Genomic DNA, 21240 nt, shown 5'->3' on the forward strand with positions numbered 1-21240 from the left:
GCAGGGATGATGACGTCAGAGCTAGCAGGAAGCCATTACTAGCCGGAGTGTATCGGAGTGTGTTTGTGTAAAACACAGCGCAGAGATTCGGCATGAACACGCCGCCTGCCGCAGCTCTCTGACCGGTCCGTCATCCACAACCTTCGCCGCGGTTAAACCACCACCATTACAGGGGATGATGAAGGGCGGACCGGGGAAAGCGATGTTCTTCCATAGTTTTCCGCGCACCGAGGAGGAGGAGGAAGCAGGAGAGGACGAGGACGAGGCGCTGAAACAGGAGGACGAGGAGAAAAGCGTCTCCGGAGATCCGTATGTGGTTGTGAAGCTGGAGGACGAGAGAGACGGTGGACACGAGGCGGAGAGGAGCGCGGGGTCAGCGCTGGAGATCAGCCTGTTCGCACCGCTCGAGTCCTCTGAGGACGGGGATGGGGAGGAGGAGATACCGCGGCCGCTTACACACACCGACACGGCCTGCTGGCCCTGCGCTCCGGGTATATATATATATATATATATATACACACACACACACACACACACACACACACACACACACACAGTGCTGTGTTTGTGCGTGTCTGTTTTCGCAGTGTGCATCCTCTGCGTGCGCCAGCATATTCCTCCCTGCCCCCTAATTTGCATATGCAAAATAACCACGCAGTCTCATTTGCATACGATTGATCTGTAAATCTAAAACCCACTTTCGTATCCTTCACCCTGTGTGTCATGTAGAACAACGGGCGATGAAGCAGAAGTGTATTTATTCAAATTCATTATTCTATTTTCAGTTGGGTTTGATCTTTACTGGACTACTCGGATATCACTGTCCGATCAGAACTCGTGTGTGCATGTCTGTATCGCTTTCTATTCCTGATCATCGATCTGTTCACTTCGTATAAATCGAGTGCTCTGGTTTTTGCGTCGCGTTGCAGGATGTGCAGGTATCCATAACACGAAGTCGCAACCAGAACCAAGTGCATCCAGTCAGACAGGAAATTCTATCTGCTCCAGAGAAATCTCATCGATACATTATGGTTTTATTCATCATAGAGGATGTTGATTTGTTACAGGGGTTTAAACACAATTTCATATATTATTAATAATAATAATAATAATAATAATATAAACATTGTTACCATTTCAAACTTTCTTTTTTTAATGCGCCTCAAAACACATCCACTAGGTGGCGCCAGTATCTAGCTATCTACACCATAGCTGTGACAGCATTGTTGTTGTGGAAGTCAGTCGCATGAAGTCGTGATGGTGGTAGAAGAAATATGTGAATAAAGTCTTTGTTTGTTTGTGGCAGGTCAGGATGAAACCCTCGTCCTCCTCAGAGACGACCGAGAGGACGCAGGAAACGTCCGAAAAACACGCGCCCCAGACGCCCGAGAAATCCTGCAGCTGTGTCGAGGGTAAAACACACACACACACACACACACACACACACACACACACCATCCCTTACAGCGAGCTCCATCGCTCTCCACCTTATATTCATATACATTTAATACAGTTTCACCAAATATCTGTTTTATTCAACCAATTTTTTATATTTTATTTCTACTTAAAAATACATTCACATGTTCATCACTTTTTTTACTTCAGGATCTAAAAGGATCTTTTAAGAGATGAAACGGTTTATTTTTATTGTAGTGAACTTATTTTTTTTGAGTCTGTGTGTGTTTGTGTGTATTGAAGGATGTCATGGTGTACACAATTTACTCAACATTACAAGATGCACAAAAAACCCAGAAATCAAATAAAATTTAAATATTTATACTTTTTTTTTCAAATGTGTGACAATGAGCTGGAATAAATACAGAGTGTGTGTGAGCGAGCGGTGGAACATTAACAGGATTAAGGCGGAAACACATGGATACGACGTGCCGGACTGGAGGAAGTGTGTGTGTGTGTGTGTGTGTGTGTGTGTGTGTGGAGACAGAGAAAGGTAAGGCTGGTTTTGATTTACAGGACACCCTTGGTGTTGGAGGTTAATGAGCACCTGGTGTAAGTCGGAGCAGTCACGTGATCATGCAGGTGTTAGTCAGGTGGTGGTGGAGGTGTTTTACTCACCTGCTGAGTGATTCTCAAATAAACTTCAGCTTTGTGTTGTAGATGAAGGCGACAGAGGAATCCGACGACACGGATGAAAATCCTGACCACGCCCCTCCCAAGAAATGCTCCAAATCCACGCTCGCGGACTTTCCCTCTGACCGGACGGCTCGCTCCAGGGTCTGGGAATACTTTGAGTACTTTATAAACCCGGAAGGCGAGCTGGAGGATTACGGATTCCCGACGTGTAAACTGTGCCAGCTGAAGGTGGCGTGTAAGAGAGGAAACACCTCCAACATGCTGAGACACTTGCAGGAGAACCACACCTTCGCCTACCAACAAGCCAAGGTATGGTTGTGTCTCATTTCACATCTCGCAATACACCCCCTTCTCACTACGTATACGGCTACATCACTTAAGTGTGGGCGTGTCCCAAACCACACATCCTACTTACTCCATAAACATCAGCAATTTAGTGTGGGCGTGTCCCAAACCACACCCTCTACTCACTTCATAAATATGCTAATTTAGTGTGGGCGTGTCCCAAACCACACCCCCTACTCACTAGATAAACATCTGTCACTCCACTGTGGGCGTGTCCCAAACCACACACAGGTCCACATCTGTCCCCTGTAGCTGCTTCACTTAGTGTTTGTGTGTGTTTGTGTGAGAGAGGAGACGCCCTGTGGGTCAACGTGGACTCCTCAGACTCAGACATGAAGGTGGATTCGGAGGAGCAGGACCTGGTGTTCTCCTGGTATGATGAAGAGAAGCAAAGTGAAGAGGAGAACAACAGCGATGTGGACTACAGCGCTCAGTGGGTCCCAGCAGCTCCGAGGCGGAAGAGGCGTGTCAGGTCGGCTGTCTGGAGGTACTTCCATCACGACCAGGACAGAAGACCGAGCTGTAAGATCTGCGGCTGGAAACTCACTCCAGGATCTTCAGGCAGCACGAGCAACATGAGGCATCATCTACAGAGCCAGCATCAGATCACGTGTCCAATCAATAAGGTACGAGTATAATAACCTTCTGCTGCCTTTTAACATGTAAAAGATGTTAACGCCAATATGGAACCAAAAACAGCTCTTCTACAGAGTCTGATAGAGGCCACGCCTCCTCTCGTGAGTCTGGTAGAGGCCACGCCTCCCCTCGTGGGTCTGGTAGAGGCCACGCCTCCCCTCGTGAGTCTGATGGAGGCCACACCTGCTTTATTGGGATTGGTAGAGTCTTATACTTCTGCAATAAGACTAATTAAGGCCACGCCTCTTTCACCAGGATTGACAGGCACATAGGCTGTGCCTCCATATTTTTACATACCTCAGGTGACGTATTTCCTCTCCGCGTCCGCAGTTTGCCGATCTCGTTATAACGTTGCCTGAAGGTGTCGATCCGGTTAAACTGTACCCACCCACAACACCTCGCAAATCCGCCGTGTGGAAGCTGTTTGGCTTCGTCAGGAACAGCGAGGGCGTGTTGCAAGAGAACGGCTTCCCCATCTGCAGGCTGTGCCACCAGGTCGTCGCTTCTAAAGACGGAAACACGTCTAACATGTACAGCCACCTGCAGCACCATCACCAAGCCGTGTACGCTGAGCTGAAGGTAATCAGAAATCTCCAGTTCTGATTTTCAGAGAAGGACCAGATTAATCCCACAGAGGTTCCACAAGGTGTTTAATGAATTCCTTTTTTTTACTTTAACATCCGTTATTTAAACTGATTTATTTTTCTGGTTCCAGTTGCAGCACACCATGGTTCCTGAAGGCGTGGAGCAGACACTGGACGTCCTAAACACCAGAGAGCTCCATCCTCCTGTAAAGCGCAGACACTCGCCCGTCTGGAAATATTTTGGATTTATGAGGAACTCTGAGGGCGATTTGAAGGAGGACGGATTCCCGCTGTGTAAAATGTGCCATCGGAGAGTGGCGGCTAAAGACGGAAACACATCCAACATGCTGAACCACCTGCGGCGCCACCACCAGGCCGAGTATGAAGAAGTGAAGGTAAAGCCGCTTCTCATTACCCTGTGTTTGCTTCGAGGCGCCGCATAACAAATCGTTATGTTTATTTCTTACAGCTGGAAAATGACACGCTGCCAAGGAGTCACTCAGAGGATGGAAATGACCTGCCTGAGCTGTTTCCCCCCAGCATTCTGCCCCTGTCCCCCGTCTGGGATTACTTCGGCTACCTGAAAAACGCAGACGGCTTGATCGAAGATAACGAACGGCCCAAGTGTAAAACCTGCCGCCAGTCCATCGTCTCCAAGCAGGGCATTTTATCCAACATGCTACGCCACCTGAAGTTCTACCACGACTCTTTATTCGAGGAGCTGAAGTCCAGAACCGGATGGAGAAAGTACAGACCTAATAAGAAGAAAAGCAGAGTCCTGCCCATTCAGGCCAACCCAGACGAGTTGTTCCCGCCCAAAATGACTCTGAAATCGGGCGTCTGGAAACATTTTGGGTATCTGAGGAACTCTAAGGGTGTGGTCGTCCCAGACGGGTTCCCCATCTGTAAACTGTGCCTGAGGAAGGTCAGCACGCCGAAGGGATGCACCACCAACATGATGGTCCATCTCCAGAGATACCACCCCAACGAATTCACAGAAATGAGGGTAAAAAAGATGCATCCTTATTGTTTTGATTTCCACGTCAGGTGTTTAAAGATTAGGGTTGGAATATTCCAGGAATTCCAGGAAACTTTCCATGGGAATTAACTGGGAATTTACACAATTGCAGGTTAGCCCATAACAAGGAACTTAAATACAGGTCAAAATCTTGAAGGATAATTTTGTTGAAAATGACCAGATTTATTGCAATATTAGCACATTCATTAATCACATGCCCACGGCACACTTACTGCAGGGCCACTGAGGCTATTGCCTCACATTTTATACTCAAATGCTGTTTTTTTTGTTTGTTTTTACAGAAATAAACAATCCAGCATGAGTGAATTTATTAAAGGAGAAATCCCCAATTTACTCCTCAACAAGCAGCTCTATAAACTTTATAATGTCTAAATTAAATTAGATTATTAATTAAATAAAAAAATTAAAGATAAGCATTTTGCATTTTTTAAGTACACTTTTATACATAAAATGCTTTTATGTGATTATAATAAGCAACATCTAATAAAAACTATATATATATATATATATATATATATATATATATATATATATATATATATATATATAATAAATAATCGTTAGTTGTAGCCCTACTTTAAACCTCACAAAAAAGCAGAGAGCCAATCAGAATGCAGCTTCAAAGATCTGGCCAGTAAAGTGAACAAGTAGATCTTAGAGTAAAAAGAAATTTCTTTGTACATCACAAGTTCTGTCAGACAGATTTTAAGCAACTCTACATGTCGTTCTACTGATCCCCAGTAGTGAGCAGTGACTCTTCCTGAAGGAAGGGAGACGTGAAATATTCACGTGTTGCGTTCCTTTTATTCGGTTCTAGTTGAGCGGAGACAATAATGACGAGCAGAGCGGAGACCTGGACTCACAGTTGGAGCTTTGGCCTCCGGGGGACATCCTCGAGCCCGTGTGGGAGCATTTCGGATACCCGAAAGACACGGACGGATCGGTCCAGGTGGACGGGCAGCCGACGTGTAAACTCTGCCGCTTTAAAGTGTCCTGTCCGGGGCAGAGCACCAAATTCCTGTACAAGCATCTGTGGAAGAAACACAGCGCTGTGTACTTCGACATCAAGGTCTGTAAAATGTCCAGAACGATTTGAACCTTTCTAACGTTACTAGCCGCTATTATAAACCTTTTTACTCCTTTAATCATTTTATAGGTGGCCACCAGTTCCTTGAGGCAAGAAGATGGACAGGTGGCCCCGGCCCTTTTCCCACCAACGCACCGGGTGAAATCGGCCGTGTGGGAACATTTCGGCTACCCGAAAGACCCTGAGGGGATCGTGGTCTGTGACGGATTCCCTACTTGCAAACTCTGCTACCTGAACGTGTCGGCTAAAGGAGGAAACACCACCAATATGTTCAAACATCTCAAAGATCATCATAGGTCCATCTTTGATGCAATCAGGGTAAGAATCTCACTATGTGCTTTTTGGGGGGGGCGGAAACTCTTATAATTCCAGTTCTCTTCCTTGATCTCCTCCAGCCGTCTGGTCCTGAGGAACTTGTTCAAGACCACAGTTCTTCGAATCTCTACACTCCAGAAGGACAAAATTCCAATTTATGGGAATATTTCGGATACCTGAAAAATCCAGACGGCACACTGGAAGAAGACGGAGCTCCAGCTTGTAAGATTTGTGGGCTGAAGGTGACGTCGGAGGGAGAGTCTATGTCCCAAATGGTGAAACATCTTCAGGAGAATCATGAAGAAGTGTATGCTGAAGTACAGGTACGCTGTGCATAGCTTCATCTTCACATCATCCTCACTCCATCTTTCAGTTGGCTTTCAGAAGGAGATATAAAGTCACGATTTGCTCATCTTCTCTTAGGAAGCTCTTAATAACCAGAGGAAGGAAAATGCTTCAGAGCTTCCAGAGCTTCATCCACCCACACAGAGCACCTATCCAGTGTGGGAATATTTCGGGTTCCAGAAAGATGCAGAAGGATGTGTGGTGTTTGACGGCTTTCCTGTCTGCAAAATATGTCGCCAAAGAGTTGAGTCTAAAGATGGAGACACCACGAGCATGTTCTACCACCTGAAGTCCAATCATCGGAACTTGTACCTGCAGATCAAGGTAACGTGGAGTAGTTCCTCTTGGTGATGGAAGCCGGTGATGAAAAAAGGGGATCCTCTTTTAAAACTTTATCTGATTATATATTTTTGATAGCCGGTGGTGGAGAAACGGGTCTACAAGGCGTTCGAGCTGTGTCCACCAAACAGCCGCCAGCTCGACCACAGACTATGGGATCACTTCGGATATCCTAAAAATGCAGAGGGCAAAGTCGAAGAAGACGGAGCTCCGGTGTGTAAAATCTGCCTTCAGAAGCTCACGGTATCCTCCAGAGGCACCAAACTCACCACCAGCATGCTGAGGCACCTCCGGAGAAACCACCAGGCTGTTTACGAGGAGGTTCAGGTGATGAGCTGTAAACATGCTGGAGCTCTCAGAACATCTGATGGGTTATGAGCTTCGAATCATCACTTGAGTTATGAATCATGTCTATATGTCGTGTTCAGGAGGAGATCGGAGCCTGGAGACCCGAGTGTAATAACGAACCCCTCGAGCTCCACCCGCCCACGCAGAACGTCACGTCCTCCGTATGGGAGCATTTCGGCTACCTGAAGGATGCAGAGGGGACGGTGGTGTGCGACGGCTTCCCAATCTGCAAAATCTGCCACCAGAAGGTGCCTTCTAAAGGCGGAAACACCACCAACATGTTCAAACACCTCAAAGACTCTCACCGGAGCGTCTACAGCGAAATCGGTGTGTACTCGCCACTCCGAAATTACTAGTTCGCTTTTCTTTTATCCGAAAAAGGAGTTTTACTGTAGATTAGCCACGCCCACTTCAGATTGAATAATGTAATCAGAGTCCATTTCTTCTTCTTCTCTCCATCAGTCCGCAGTGACTAACGAGGTGTTTGAAGACGTACAGTCGGCCGCAGACCTCCACCTGCCCCCCAGCCCGTGTGATCCCGCGCTCTGGGAACATTTCGGATACCGCAAAAGTGCAGACGGAGTGGTGGAAGAGGACGGAGCTCCGTTCTGCAAACTCTGCCTCAGGAAGCTAGTGTCCAGAGGAGAGACCACGAGAAACATGAAGCAGCATCTTAAAGAGAACCACAACACTGTGTACACCGAACCTGAGGTACACGTCAGAGCTGATATTATCAATCTTTCGTTCTTCTCGAAAAATCTTAATCATAATGTTATTCATAAAAAGTTTGAAAAATTACTTTTAAAAAAAAAATAAAAACGGTGTGCATTAGCGCCCCCTAGTGCCCTACAGCACGTTTAGTTTTGTTCATGAATTGAGTTGTTATTATTAACGTTTTATTTATACATCGCTTCAGTCGTGTTCTAAGCGCTTTGTGTCATTTCTCAGGAACGTTTCAGATCTTACCCATGTCTTTTCTTTCAGCAGGAAGTACTGAGCTGTTTTGTCTTGGAGCTGGACACAGCCACTGCGGACCTTCATCCTCCCACGCGGAAGGTGAAATCAGCTGTGTGGAAGTTTTTCGGTTACCCGAGAGATTCAGGAGGGTTGGTGCTGAGCGACGGCTTTCCTATCTGCAAACTCTGCCAAAAGAAAGTGTCTGCTAAAGGAGGGAACACCACCAACATGTTCACACACCTCCGAGACTATCACCGGGCGACGTATAATGAGATCAAGGTGCATACGTTTTTCATATTTTAGCGTATGAAAAAAAAAAAAAAATCGCACTGTTAATCGTCTGGTCTCACGCCGTTTCAGTCAGGGTTCGATCCGTTGAGGACGGAGAACGAGCAGGAATCGGTGGAGCTTCATCTTCCCACTACGGACGCCCTGTCCCCGGTTTGGAAATATTTCGGGTACCCGAAAAACGCAGACGGTTCTCTGGTGAGTGACGGCTTTCCTCTGTGCAGACTGTGCCGGCTGAAAGTGGTGGCTAAAGGAGGAAGCACCACAAACATGCTTGTTCACCTGAGGGCCTATCACCTGGAGGTGTACGAGGAGGTCAAAGTAAAGTTCAGCTCACACACACACACACACACACACACACATTCAAGTTACAGTGACATTATGGGGACAAAATCATACACCTGTGAAGCAGGAACAAATACTACAGAGATTATTTATAAAAAAAAACACACACTCGTGAAATTGTCCTATCTGTGTCCATGGTGCTACCTGGGGGAAATGAACCATGTTTTCACACACATTTGTACAATTAGATTTAAAGGAACAGACGCCTAACATTCTTTGTGGGGACTCGCACTGTGTGTCCTAATCACATTTCATCTCAACATGTTTTTCACTACATGGTTTCTCTCAGGTTACTCACCCTGTTCTGTTTTTACATTTTCAGCCGGTCCTCACGAAAAAGTCCATCTACAAACCCATCGATCTCTATCCCCCGAGCGGCCAAGACGACATCAAGCTATGGGATCACTTTGGGTATCAGAAAGGTGCCGACGGAGAGCTGAAGGACGACGGAGCTCCAATCTGTAAAATCTGCCTTCGCAAAATGATCAAACCCCCAGCGGGTGGGACGCCAACCACCAACATGCTGAGGCACCTCCGGAAAAAACACCAGTCTGTGTATAGCGAAGTGCAGGTGAGCGCGAACATCGCTATAAATAAACAATAATTCTTTTTCTCCAACATTCAATTTATTTTAAGAATTTGATCACAATTAGCAACTTAAATACAAAACTCAAATGAAAAAGTAAATGGATAGATAGATTTATAGATAGAACTTTGTCGTTGTATAGTGCAGGTACACAGCAACGAAATGCAGTTTAGCATCAACCAGAAGTGCAAATAATTATGTAGATAAATATGTAAGTATACGTACAGCATGTAATATATATGTGTATATATTTATGTAAATATATGTATATGTACATTTAAATATAAAGGCTAAAGCAGAGAAAAATGTGCAGACACTGTTGAAAAAGTACATGTGCAAAGAGCTGCACACACACACACACGTGTGAAATATTAGTGCAGATCAGTGAAAGGCACAGTATGTGTAAAGAAATGAGTGTAGTTTTATGCAGTAGCTGAACAGAATCTGTGTAGAAAACTCAGCTACGTTTTAACGTGTGTGTCTATCAGGAAGCGATCACTACACTCAGAACAGCGTGGGGTATCGAACCCCCGGAGCTCCACCCACCGACTCAGAACGTCACGTCTGCAGTGTGGCAGTATTTCGGCTACCTGAAAGACGCAGGCGGCTCGGTCGTGTGTGACGACTTCCCCATCTGCAAACTGTGTCAACAGAAGGTGGCTTCCAAACGACGCTGCACCACCAACATGTTCAAGCATCTGAAGGATTACCACCGGAGCGTGTACGACGAGGTCCGGGTACGTACGCACACGCTAATTACATGCTGTTACACTCAGACACACTTTGGGTCTGGAAATCAGAAAGAAAGAAAACCCATCTCTCTCACTTTAGAGCGCGGTGACGAGCGAGACGTTTGAGGAGACCTTCCAGTCGGCTGACCTCCATCCTCCCAGTGGTCCTCACAACCCCAAACTGTGGGAGTATTTCGGGTATCGTAAAACTCCAGACGGGAACCCGGACGAAGACGGAGCGCCGATCTGTAAACTCTGCCTCCGGAAGCTGATCTCGAAAGGAGAAACCACGACGAATATGATGCAGCACCTTAAAGAGAACCACAACACGGTCTACACTGAAGTACAGGTGCAGACTCTGACCTTTTATTCTTTCATTTATAAACAATAAATCAGCGTATATCTATAATTCATCATGGCATTTCCTGTACAGAGGGAAGTGAACCCGTTCACCATCGGAGGAGCCACCAAGCTCCCCGAACTCTATCCTCCTGAACACAGAGTGAGGTCCGGAGTCTGGAAGCACTTCGGATACCTGAAGGACACAGAGGGTCCGGCTGAGTGCGCAGGATTCCCCATCTGCAAGATCTGTCTCTCCAAAGTGTCCAATAAGGGGAAGGTCACGGCCAACATGACCGCACATCTTAAAGATCATCACAGGAGCATCTACGACGACCTGAAGGTACAAACACTTCTCACGGCATTAGTATTTTTAGAATAAATGTGGAGGCCATGATGAGATGATCACCTTCACCAGTAACAATCTATTCATCAGTAAACAGTGAAGAATCAGAATATTGTCACATGACTGATTATTATAATAAACTAAATTAAGTCAATTATTTTTTTGTAGATTCCAGACAGAAAGTCCAAAACCGTTTCAGCTGAAAATCGCCCAGAACTTTTCCCACCATCCAAACAGCCCCTGTCTCCAGTCTGGGAACATTTCGGACTTCCTAAAAATGAGGACGGAGTCGTAGAAGAGGACGGAAACCCGATCTGCCGAATCTGCTGCAAAAAAGTCTCGAGCCAAGACGGGAGGAAGATGATCCGACATCTGCATTTCTGCCATTTCTCTGTATACGAGAAGTTAAAGGTAACATGAGGTTTCCAGTTTTATATCTTAATCAATCAATCACTTTTAATTAGGTTTACTTTCTGACCAATCAGATTGGAGATTGAAGTGAGACACACATACACACACACATTGGGGACGGTGTGAGGAAACTGAATCTCGTTAGCTAACAAATATCAATAAACGTACAAAATAATCAAAAGTAAAAGAAATTTGCCAAAATTGGTGAAATTCTTTTCATGTTCAGTTTTCATTTCTCCTCCTGAGAATAAGAAGTCTCTTCTGGAGCGCTAGCATGTCGAGACTAGCTCCTTGCGCAGTGTCGTCATGGTTACGCTGTTCGTTTTGTCTTTTTCTAGAACACGATTAAAGCGTCAAAGTTGGGCGTGGACGCAGTAGGCCAACCCACCGAACTCCACCCTCCGTCCCAGAGCGTCCGCTCCTCCGTCTGGGAACATTTCGGATACCTCAAGAACCCGGACGGAACCATTAACGTGGACGGACGTCCGATCTGCAAGACGTGCTTCCAAAAGGTGTCCAGCCACGGAGGAAACACCACCAACATGTTCAAGCACCTGGCGGACAAACACGGGCTCAGTCAGTAATCACACAGACGATTGGGTGACCTGTGTCGAGGAGGGGAGGGGCCATGGGAAGGGGGAGGGGCTAGACCACTTTTTTTTTATTGGCATGCATGTAAAGCTCATGGAGCAACCCTCTGGAGGATTTGTGCAAATGCTGACATCCTCGTGCCTCATTTCAAATCACTCTTACCTCGTAATCACACCCAAACTTATAAACCACTCGAGTCAGTTCAGATCATCTTCTGTATGGATCTACACGAGGTAGCATTACCACTGTGAGCTAAAATGGGAAAAAGACTAGATTTTCAGTCACGTTTCAGTGAATCAGCACGTAGTCCCTTCTTCTTCTCAGCAGCTTATTGACCCAGGACGCTTCTGAGTACGTGGATGTTGTGGACCATAATGAAGCTTTTTGAGGTTCAGCTTTAGACACACCTAAAGCAAACACACCTACTGTAGCAGAACATCATCGTGGAGGACTTTGAGGATGGAAATGAATTGCAGTGTAACGACTTCGTTTTAAAAAAATCCTAATAAATGGTATGTTGAAATGGAGAGGAGAAATCTCTCGAGCGAGATCTGCAGGTTTACACAAATAAATCAGACGTGAGACAAAACTGAGACGTGAGTACTTTGTCGTGTCCAGTTCTCTCCCTCAGGGTCTTGTTTGTGTTTTGTATTTGGAGGTAACGCTGTTTTTTCTGTATTATTGCTGCTTCCCTGTTTTTTATTTGTGATCTGTGCGCTTCTGAAATGTGTAGCTTTGTTTTGGTTGTCGGTCTAAAAAAACCTCCTCAGCGTCCTGTTTATTATATAAAAAATTGTCCAGTTTTGCGGATGTTTTTTTTTTTTTTTTTTTTTAAAGAGACCATTTTTATAAATACTGAAAAATCTGACTTTTGTGGAACTGAAACAAATAATACTGATTTCCCTTTACAGGCGCCACCTAGTGGATGGAGCATGTATTACTGATAACTGTTTACTCTCATTCTGTGTTCTCTCACTCTTTTTTCTCTCTCATCTCTCTGTTCTTTTTTTTCTCTCTCTCTGTTTTCTGTCTCGAAGCATCTAAAGCACAAGTGCATATGAGCATGCATGCGTGCGGAACACGTGACAGAGCACGCATGTGAGAGAGAGAGAGAGAGAGAGCGGCTACTGGACAAAGAAACATACAAAAAACTGATTAATAACAAATGTGTAGAAGTGTAAAGTGGTACACCGTGACTTCCCTGAATAACACACACACACACACACACACACACACACACACACTATCAGGTCAAATGGATTTTGTTTGATCTGAACTTGCAGGACAGGAGGACGTCGAGCTCTGAAGGAGATCAGCGGTCGTGTTGGTCAGGTGTGTGTGAGAGAAATCCCGCTGTGACTGAACCTCCACCACATGCTCCTCCTCCTGCAGGTATGGTGAGTAACTCCACAGGAGCTCAGGAGTGAGTGGGAACCTCCTGTTAGATCCACCACATACTCTAAGTGTTCCTGAACTGTGTGCACCGTACACACACACACAGACACACACGCACTACACTCCGTCTCTCAGGTTCGGACTGAAGCACCTTCACCTCCTCACACCAACTGAATTTCACTGTGTGATTCTTTACACTCACTGCTCTGATACCTGAGATGTTTCTCCACGTGTGTGTGTTTACATCTGATCACAGGAGAGCGCAGGAGTCGGTGAAACCCAGCAGGACGTTCTGTTCGAGGTCCTCAGTCACTGCAGGGTAAACTTCCTGTTTAACATATTTAATGATCTGATTGCTGTGTTTGTCCCGAATGATCTACTTTACTGAGACAGAAATGGATGGATCAGTAATGACGGAGGAACATCTAGAAGAACAAGGAGATGGAGAATGAGCTTTTCTGCATCTGCTTCCTCAATAAGAAATGTTTTTGTCTGTAAATGAACCTTGACATTATTTATATAATCAAACCCTTCACTTTTCTCCTGCATCAGTTCCTGCATGCAGCAGTGCAGAGGCTCGAGCAGAAGATCGACAAACTTCAGATCCAATACAGGAAGCTGGAGAGGTCAGGAGAGGTACTGCAGGATGGTAAGACAACTTCATTCAGACTTCGTTGTAGATTTACTGATCCCTCGTTCTCTTGTTTAGGTGAATGTAGCAGCAGGAGGAGATCAGCTCTCCTGGTCCCTTGCTCAGCGTCTCGGACCTTCACCTCAGACGAAAGCACAGAAGAACCGTACATGGACGCAGGACGCAGCAGCTGTCGTCCCTCAAAGCGTCAGTGGGAAGAGGAGCAAGCGCAGGAGACGCCGAGCTCAGAGAGTCAACAGAGAAACTAAAGTGGAGGACGCAGGAGCTCCACGAGATAACGAGAAGAAGAAGAAGCGTCTGAGAAAGCCACGGAAACGTCACGCTGAAGATAGAGCTGAACCTGAGGCGCATCGAGAAGCAGGAGAATGATGTACGGTAACATGCAGAAAAGCGAGGACTGGATTCTGGCTTCTGATTGGTTGTCAGGTTTTGATTAGTTTTCTGTAAGTGCAGCTCTGGCAGTAGTGTACAGGGTTCATTATAGTTAATGAGCTCGTTCTGATACGTTATCGTTTCTATAGCAACAGATTATTTAAGTGGAGGGTCACCGGAAAGTGTATAATCAGATTTATGTTTATATTTAACTTTGTGTAAAAAAAATAAATAAAAAATATTTACTTTTGTAACATTTAAAGACGGAGTCGTCGTTTTTCCACTGGTAGAGATTTTCTGTCTCTGTTTATTACATCACAACATTTTATTGAATGTTTAATGATTATACAGTGTAGTCGTGTCACGTACCCTATATAGTGCACTGCAGTGTAAATAAACCTAGGTAAATGTGCACATCTGCCACTAGAGGGCGAAGTTTGTCTTCTGTGTTGACTGCATGTTGAAAAATTTTACTGGACAAAAAAGTGTCAACTGATTTCTATTCTCTTCTAGCTCTAAAGAAATCCAGAGCATGTCCATCAACATCTGGCTGCAGGACACGTAGTGGGACGTGGAGTAATTGTGTGTAAAGTTAACTATGAATAAAAATGTTTTGTTATTTTCTACCATTATTTTGTTGTTTATTCGCAAATAAATAAAAATGACTGTAACATTGCTTTTGTTTTTATTGATGCACATAGTCCTTAAAAAAACAACTCTACAATAGGCCTTAATGATTAGATGTTTGTGTGTGGTCATGATGTCATCGGCGTGTCGTCTTGTGCCAGTCTGTGGCACTTCTTCAAGGTGTGTCTGGTTTTCCGGATGGCTCCGTTGATGGCATACACACACGCCTTCCAGTTGGGTCCGTCCTCGTCTAGCTTCATGTAGGGGAACCGCTCGCACAGATACTCTATACACACACACACACACACCCCATTTATTCCTATTCCCTTTATTCTCTCTTCACTCTATTTTTTTGGTCTCCACCCCCAAGTAATATTAGTGATGTGATGTGGTGTGTGTGTGTGTGTGTGTGTGTGTCCATCTCACCCCTCAGAGCTGAGATCTTGTTGTGGTCCAGTGGCAGGATGCCGTACTTGGCGTTTCCGTACACGTTGCTCTGCACCAGCACTTCCTCTGGGAACATGAACCTGATGAGATGGCGAGCTGCGAGCGCAGGGTTGGGTCTCTGTGATGCTGAGTATAGCGCTAACTGAGGCACCTTCACCTCCCGGTCCGGCTGACCCAGATACGCTACAGTCAGAGAGGAAAAGAGATTAGCAGTGAGATGAAAACACAGTCCACCATCTTTAATCCCTAATGGCTTAAATGTATTTAAAACCGAGTTTCTTTGAAGGTCCTGAGATGATCACGAGCTGATCATGGTCCCAGTCCAGACCTCACCCTGAGCCTCCTGCTCGTAATCGCTTTCCAGCAGCAGCTCTTCATCGGCCTCTCGTTTGGGTTTAAATGCAGCCGTCTGCTGAAGGTCTTCGCTCTCGCCGCCTGACAGCTCCACGTCGATCTCCGCCGTGGGCTCGGGTTTGAATTCGTGGACCGACGCCGTTCGTTCGCTCGTGTCTCTTACTGCTTTACCCTGCACGGAGAAGATCAGAATAATTATTCAATCGTCCATCATGAAGCACATCATGAGTCAAAGACATGATATAGTAACACGTCACACATGAGCCAGTTGGTCAAGTGGGCGGGGCCAAAAACCTTATAAACTGACAAGAATTCATAAAATCATGAATGATTATGTTAATAAGACTAAAATGACTCGATCCAGGTTCTCAGAGAGAATTTCATTTATTTGAATCCACAAAGAAGTGCCATGATATACAAACTATACAGACAAAATCTGTGGAAGCTCCAAGGCCTCAGGTGGAGTCTGGCTGAAAGAACAGAAGACGTTCAACTTAGTTTTTGCCTTGTATAAAAAATATCTTTAAACACCACATGTTTCTGACACCATCAACTCAGACCCCTTTTAACTCCACCATCACAGATTTCATCTGGGGACAGATTCAAACCAGCAACCTCCGAGTCAAGACTTATACCATTAGGCCACCAAGTCCCACAAAGACACCAGATCTCGTAGGACTTGTGTCTTTTAAAATAACTACAAGAAAAAAGAAACAAAAGTTGGTGCAGCCCCACCCCTCAAATTGACTCCGCCCCTTCTCATGTCACAAACACTTTCCCTGAATAAGTAAACACCTGGTCCTCTGGAAGCTTCAGAAAACTCCAAGTCACAGCTTTATTTTTAACTGTTAAAAAGCTCTGACACTGGAGACTCCTTCCAAAAATATGAACTAAAACATGACGTACTTTACGCTTTCTGTCTTTCAGTCGAACGTGTCTGGCTCCTTCATTCATCACAGTGAGGCAGGCCTTCCAGTCTTTACCTTTCTCACGCAGGTCATGTTCAGGGTACGTCACCTGAGCCCACTCTGAGGAACAAAACAAACAAATAAAAATAAAACAATTTAAAAAAGTAAATAAAACCTGCATATGTGTGTGTGTGTGTGTGTGTGTGATCTTATAATCACACCTCGTATAGCGTGGATTTTTTCTGGGTTAAGTTTCTTCAATCCTCTAGCTGTGTGTCCTCGAATGCTCCCGTGCAGCAGCTCCTGTCTGGTGAAGAGGCTGCGCATGAGGAAGCGAGCGGCGGCCGTCGGTCTCGCCATCGCACTGGCCATCATCAGAACACTGCTGGGGATCACAAACTTCCTGCTTCCTGCAGGACAAATGAGAGAAAGATTTTTAATAAATGAAGTAAAAATAACTTGCACTGAATTACCGCTATTACAGTTAGCATGAACTGCTAATCAAATCTCTCTGGTACAGCTGCTGTGGAAACCAGATTAAAATCTCAAACATTTTCCTCAAAAAATAAAGATAAAAGACTTTATAAAAAACTGGAGCATTCTTCCACCCCGGAACGTTAATATTTACCTCAGAAGAGTTAAAAATAAGAGACTTTCTTGACCACTAAATATATTCCAGAATCTTCCACCATTTTAGAACATCAATTATATAGACTGTAGAAGATAGAACTGTCTGAAACATCAACATTCTCCTCAGAAGTGTAGATGAAGTACGACAACAAAAGACACAGTATAAAAAATGTTTTACAAAAAATTTATTTCTGCCATTTTTATATTTCTGAGGGTAAAATAAGTGCAGGAACCAGACAGAACTTCCACTTACCTTAGAAATAACTATAAATTACTAATAGATGGTACTTGGCATCAAACACTAACTAAATTTCAGAAGTTTCTACCGTTTTAACAGTAGAAACTAGATAGAACTTTTTCTAGAACATCAGCATTTCACTCAAAAGTGTCGATAAATTACAACAAAAAGTACTCATACTGTATGAATAAAATTTTAATTAAAATTCCAGAAGCTGTGGAACATTCAGGAAACATACCTGTGTTTACGTTGTGTCTCTGAGGATCAGGATTCTTGCGATGCTGCTGTAAGATTTTCCTCATGGTTTGTGGAGATGCCGCGTGTCCAGCGTCCGTGTTGGGATGATCTTTCGAAACGTTTCGCTGCTGAAAGAGCATTTCCCTCACAGCTCGACCTGGTGTGGTGGTCGAAGTGGACTGCTGGGTCTGACTCTGAGGAGACACTGAGGAGCATGTGGGTGTTTCTGAGCTAATGACAAGCTTTAGGGTTCTTGAACCTTCAGGAGATGGAGGAACTGAGAGAGGACCTTGGTGATGGAGAACATGGTAGGTTGTTTCTGCTGATTCGTCGTTAATCTGGACAGTCTCCGTATCGTCCAGCGTGTAAATCTTCAGGAAAGAGAAACATTATTAAAATCTTCCTAGTGCTACTCAATAAACAAACTACGCAAAGCTACAGAGAAATCCTGTACTGTACAGTACTGTTAGCATCTGCAGCTAGATTTACCTCAGACTGGTCCTCCTCCACATGTATCTGATCTTCCTGGATGTGCGTCACTCTGGCCTGCAGCAACTCAAACTTCTCATCCAGCTTCTGAATGGCCTCATACATGACCTGGGAAAGACACCATGCAGGATAAAACCACAGAAACGATGAGTGCATAATGAAATTACAGTTCAGAAGTTGATTAATTTCCTGTAACAGCACATCCTGAAGTAATGCAATTATATCTAGAAATTTAAACTCCTCTGTCCTGAAGATAACTTATAGCTTTACCGCTGACACTTGGGAATCCTTCCAAACCTGTTCCATAAACACATTTCTCCTCAACGAAAACTTCACCACATCAACAACTTTTTATGTTCTGTTTATCAAGCTGTACGTCCCTATCAACGATCCGTTGCTATAGAAACACATCATAACGAGACAATGTTAATTAGACAGAAACCTCGGTACTGCTTTATTCTCGGAGCTGCTGGTTCTGACCAGTCAGCATCTAAAACCTCAGCATTGCTGTGAGAATCTGATTCAGTTACCTGGCAGTAGGCGAGGATTTCTCCCAGAGTTCTTAAAGGATCGTTGCCGAAGATCTCCGGCGACATCTCACTTTTACCCTTCAGACAGCATCATGTACAAAGAGAGGAAAGAAAGAATCTGTCGTAAAGTTCAGGTGAACTGGAATAAAAATGTTTTTTTAAAAACTATAGAAACTTTTAAGGAAAAAATATTAAATTATTAAAATTTTTAGAATTTATTTCAGAAATAAAATATAAATACATGATCGACATTAAATCATTATTGATCTTTTATTATTAAAATAATTAATTTCATTGTTCATGGACTACATTTCTTATTCTCTGTGACCTTCTTGTGAAATTTATCAATTTAATCAAACAAAGAAAATAAATAAATAAATAAATAAATAAATAAATAAATAAATAAATAAATAAATAGAAATAAAGTTAAGTTTACAGAGGAGCCCTGAGGGGAGCTGCAGTCTGCGTGTTTGTCTCCCCCTGCTGGACTCGCTTCAAAACTACACGCCCTAATTTCCAGTTTAGTCTCCCAGTCATCTGCAGGATACACACACACACACACACACACACACACACACACATTCAATTAAACTTTCTGAGCAGTGTCAGGTAGTGTATTCACCCCCAGCGCTACAGTGCTTCCTGCCTGAACCAATCCACTTCTTAATCCCATCATCATGATGCCACAGCTTAAGAAAAATCAATATTATAGATAAAAGCAGTATAACAGAGCGTGAGAACGAATGTCATTACTAAAAGAAGAAAATCAATGAACACAATTCAACATGTCTCCTTTCACTGTAGCCACAACTGAACCACCCACATACATCATCTCCAGCAGAAGCTTTGAAATGAACCTCATCATATCAGCCGGGGTTTCCTGCGTTTTTCAGCACTGTTTATGACTGTTTTCCTGAGAAAAAGCTTAACAACTGCTTTAAACTGCTTTAATCCTCACGATGTCCAGCTTTTCTTAAAAAGTCAGTTTTGTTAATGTCCTTGTAAGTGTATCTGCGATTAAACGTGGAATAAAAACACAGCTATTAAATCCACGAATATATTTGAGTTTTTTGAGTTTGCGCAGTTTGCTACAGATGCGGGTTGTGAGTTCTGACTGTGATGTTATTGTCCGCCTGCTAGAGGGCCCCAGTGTCTGAAACTCTAATTCTGATTGGTTAAAGCCACAGTTTAAATATCGTAGTGGATTTGACGCTACAGGAGACCTGCAGTGCTGATTCTGAAGACCACGTAGGAGATTGTGACCTAGGCAAGACGTGATGTGACCTCTAAAATCTGATTGGATAACACAGACAGACACTCCTGAAACATCACAACCGAGAGAAACGCTATGAAATCAAGAACATTTATTATTAAAAATGATTTAATACATAATCTATAATACACATATTTTTGTTATGTTTCTGTTAGAGGTGGTCCTGATGGTCCATCACTTGATTTGAGGAACAATAAGAACATTGCCTTGTCCCAAATGTCTTCCTGTTCCCTTTACAAGTGCACTCCGTGTAGGGGATGAGGGATGAAATAACGCCCTATAAACAACAGCAGAAGGAGGCGGATGAAGATGAGGATGAGGATGAAGCCCCCTGTCTGTCCCAATATAACATCTAGGCTGCCTGTGTAGGGCACTACATCATTCCGGAAGCTTTCTTGTTTTTTCCCCTTCCTGATTGTTGTAGTCTAGGCTACAATACACACAAATGGTGAATAGGTTACGCCTGCGTGCGCGCGCGCGCGTGTACACACACACACACACACACACACACACACACACACTCTCTCTCTTCCCTTTCTCTCTCTGCAGGCCGGTATAAAGGCTCGCGCTCACCGTGTGAAGACATGATCCCAGTGTTTCCTCTGGTCTTCTCACTCACTCTGTTGCTCCTGCTGTTCCTCTCGCTGTTCCTCCTACTGGGCGGTGAAGGTTTGCACGGAGGGTGGATGATGGTTTGAGTACAGAAGAAAAACTGCACAGTTCCTCCTTCCACGCGGACACTGAGCGGCGCACTGCGCATGCGCGGACACGGCGTTCCGGCCGTGTGGAACGCAGAGTAGCCGCGTGTTTAAAGGAGCAGTGAGCGGTGTGTGTGTGTGTGTGTGTGTGTGTGTGTGTGTGTGTGTGTGTGTAAACCTAATGTTTATAGGGATACTGACTGTCTTTTTGTCTTGTTTTACACTCAGTGTGTTTGGAGATGATTCCTCATCACAACCTGTACACGCATCTCAGATGTAAATTACACACACACACACACACACACACACACACAGAGATCACAGTAATAAAGAAATGTCGTTTTGTCTATTTTCATGGGTCATTTACATTTTCTACAATTGTTCCACGGCGTGTCTGTGTCTCGTGACTTCACTCTCTTCTTATTAGTGGGTTTCAGTGGAGCATCAAATCAACTTTACACACACACACACACACACACTTATTTTTGGTCTGCGAATGAGTGAGTGAGTGAATAAGTGAGTGAATGAAAGAATAAGTACATGAATGAGTAAATGAGTGAATGAGAGAGAGAGAGAGAGAGTAAGTGAGTGAATGAGAGAGAGAGAGAGAGAGTAAGTCGGTGAATGAGAGAGAGAGAGAGAAAGTGAGTGAATGAGAGAGAGAGAG

The 21240-nt window shown here is 44.4% G+C and overlaps 3 protein-coding genes across 8 annotated transcripts; 2 read left to right on the top strand and 1 right to left on the bottom strand.

Moving 5' to 3' along the window:
- Positions 1 to 455: 455 nt before the first annotated feature.
- Positions 456 to 12316, top strand: LOC124398726. 4 transcript variants are annotated; one of them, XM_046869003.1, is made up of 22 exons: positions 456 to 491; positions 1307 to 1412; positions 2116 to 2400; positions 2724 to 3062; positions 3403 to 3651; positions 3788 to 4051; positions 4126 to 4662; positions 5513 to 5764; positions 5852 to 6100; positions 6178 to 6420; positions 6521 to 6766; positions 6860 to 7108; positions 7210 to 7458; positions 7592 to 7840; positions 8114 to 8365; positions 8447 to 8695; positions 9042 to 9290; positions 9794 to 10042; positions 10137 to 10385; positions 10470 to 10718; positions 10890 to 11132; positions 11471 to 12316. In XM_046869003.1, exons 3-22 carry the CDS (start codon positions 2116 to 2118, stop codon positions 11714 to 11716), a joined length of 5397 nt encoding a protein of 1798 aa, XP_046724959.1. In that variant the 5' UTR covers positions 456 to 491; positions 1307 to 1412; the 3' UTR covers positions 11717 to 12316. The 4 variants fall into 4 exon arrangements, with proteins under 4 accessions (XP_046724959.1, XP_046724961.1, XP_046724960.1 ...); XM_046869005.1 differs by having other exon boundaries at positions 8447 to 8689; XM_046869004.1 differs by having other exon boundaries at positions 8117 to 8365.
- A 136-nt stretch (positions 12317 to 12452) lies between these two features.
- Positions 12453 to 14813, top strand: si:zfos-905g2.1. 2 transcript variants are annotated; one of them, XM_046869025.1, is made up of 5 exons: positions 12453 to 13120; positions 13375 to 13437; positions 13671 to 13754; positions 13828 to 14140; positions 14656 to 14813. In XM_046869025.1, the coding sequence occupies exons 1-4, from the start codon at positions 13118 to 13120 to the stop codon at positions 14137 to 14139; spliced, it is 462 nt and encodes a 153-aa protein (XP_046724981.1). In that variant the 5' UTR covers positions 12453 to 13117; the 3' UTR covers position 14140; positions 14656 to 14813. The 2 variants fall into 2 exon arrangements, with proteins under 2 accessions (XP_046724981.1, XP_046724982.1); XM_046869026.1 differs by lacking the exon at positions 14656 to 14813 and having other exon boundaries at positions 13013 to 13120; positions 13828 to 14398.
- On the bottom strand, positions 14811 to 20675 carry zgc:113423 (uncharacterized protein LOC569178 homolog). 2 transcript variants are annotated; one of them, XM_046869012.1, is made up of 10 exons: positions 20449 to 20675; positions 19039 to 19139; positions 18603 to 18680; positions 18073 to 18180; positions 17585 to 17954; positions 16700 to 16888; positions 16477 to 16598; positions 15550 to 15742; positions 15196 to 15399; positions 14811 to 15055 (listed from the first exon to the last, which is right to left on the bottom strand). In XM_046869012.1, the coding sequence occupies exons 1-10, from the start codon at positions 20633 to 20635 to the stop codon at positions 14898 to 14900; spliced, it is 1710 nt and encodes a 569-aa protein (XP_046724968.1). In that variant the 5' UTR covers positions 20636 to 20675; the 3' UTR covers positions 14811 to 14897. The 2 variants fall into 2 exon arrangements, with proteins under 2 accessions (XP_046724968.1, XP_046724969.1); XM_046869013.1 differs by lacking the exon at positions 20449 to 20675 and adding an exon at positions 19430 to 19448.
- Positions 20676 to 21240: the final 565 nt, after the last annotated feature.

This window comes from Silurus meridionalis, chromosome 16 (genome assembly GCF_014805685.1).
Source record: "Silurus meridionalis isolate SWU-2019-XX chromosome 16, ASM1480568v1, whole genome shotgun sequence".
Classification (NCBI taxonomy): Eukaryota; Metazoa; Chordata; class Actinopteri; order Siluriformes; family Siluridae; genus Silurus; species Silurus meridionalis.

What these genes read in the sequence shown, in the direction of transcription:
- LOC124398726 (XM_046869003.1), top strand. Translation starts at nt 2,116, where the DNA reads ATGAAGGCGACAGAGGAATCCGACGACACGGATGAAAATCCTGACCAC. An exon ending in ACTTGTACCTGCAGATCAAG is followed by an intron (nt 6,767 to 6,859) that starts GTAACGTGGAGT and finishes TATTTTTGATAG; the next exon opens with CCGGTGGTGGAGAAACGGGT. An exon ending in CTGTTTACGAGGAGGTTCAG is followed by an intron (nt 7,109 to 7,209) that starts GTGATGAGCTGT and finishes TGTCGTGTTCAG; the next exon opens with GAGGAGATCGGAGCCTGGAG.
- si:zfos-905g2.1 (XM_046869025.1), top strand. An exon ending in AGGTCCTCAGTCACTGCAGG is followed by an intron (nt 13,438 to 13,670) that starts GTAAACTTCCTG and finishes CTCCTGCATCAG; the next exon opens with TTCCTGCATGCAGCAGTGCA. An exon ending in AGCTGGAGAGGTCAGGAGAG is followed by an intron (nt 13,755 to 13,827) that starts GTACTGCAGGAT and finishes TCTCTTGTTTAG; the next exon opens with GTGAATGTAGCAGCAGGAGG.
- zgc:113423 (XM_046869012.1), bottom strand. Translation starts at nt 20,635, where the DNA reads ATGCGCAGTGCGCCGCTCAGTGTCCGCGTGGAAGGAGGAACTGTGCAG. An exon ending in TGGAGGAGGACCAGTCTGAG is followed by an intron (nt 17,955 to 18,072) that starts GTAAATCTAGCT and finishes TCTTTCCTGAAG; the next exon opens with ATTTACACGCTGGACGATAC. An exon ending in CAAGATCTCAGCTCTGAGGG is followed by an intron (nt 15,056 to 15,195) that starts GTGAGATGGACA and finishes GTGTGTGTATAG; the next exon opens with AGTATCTGTGCGAGCGGTTC.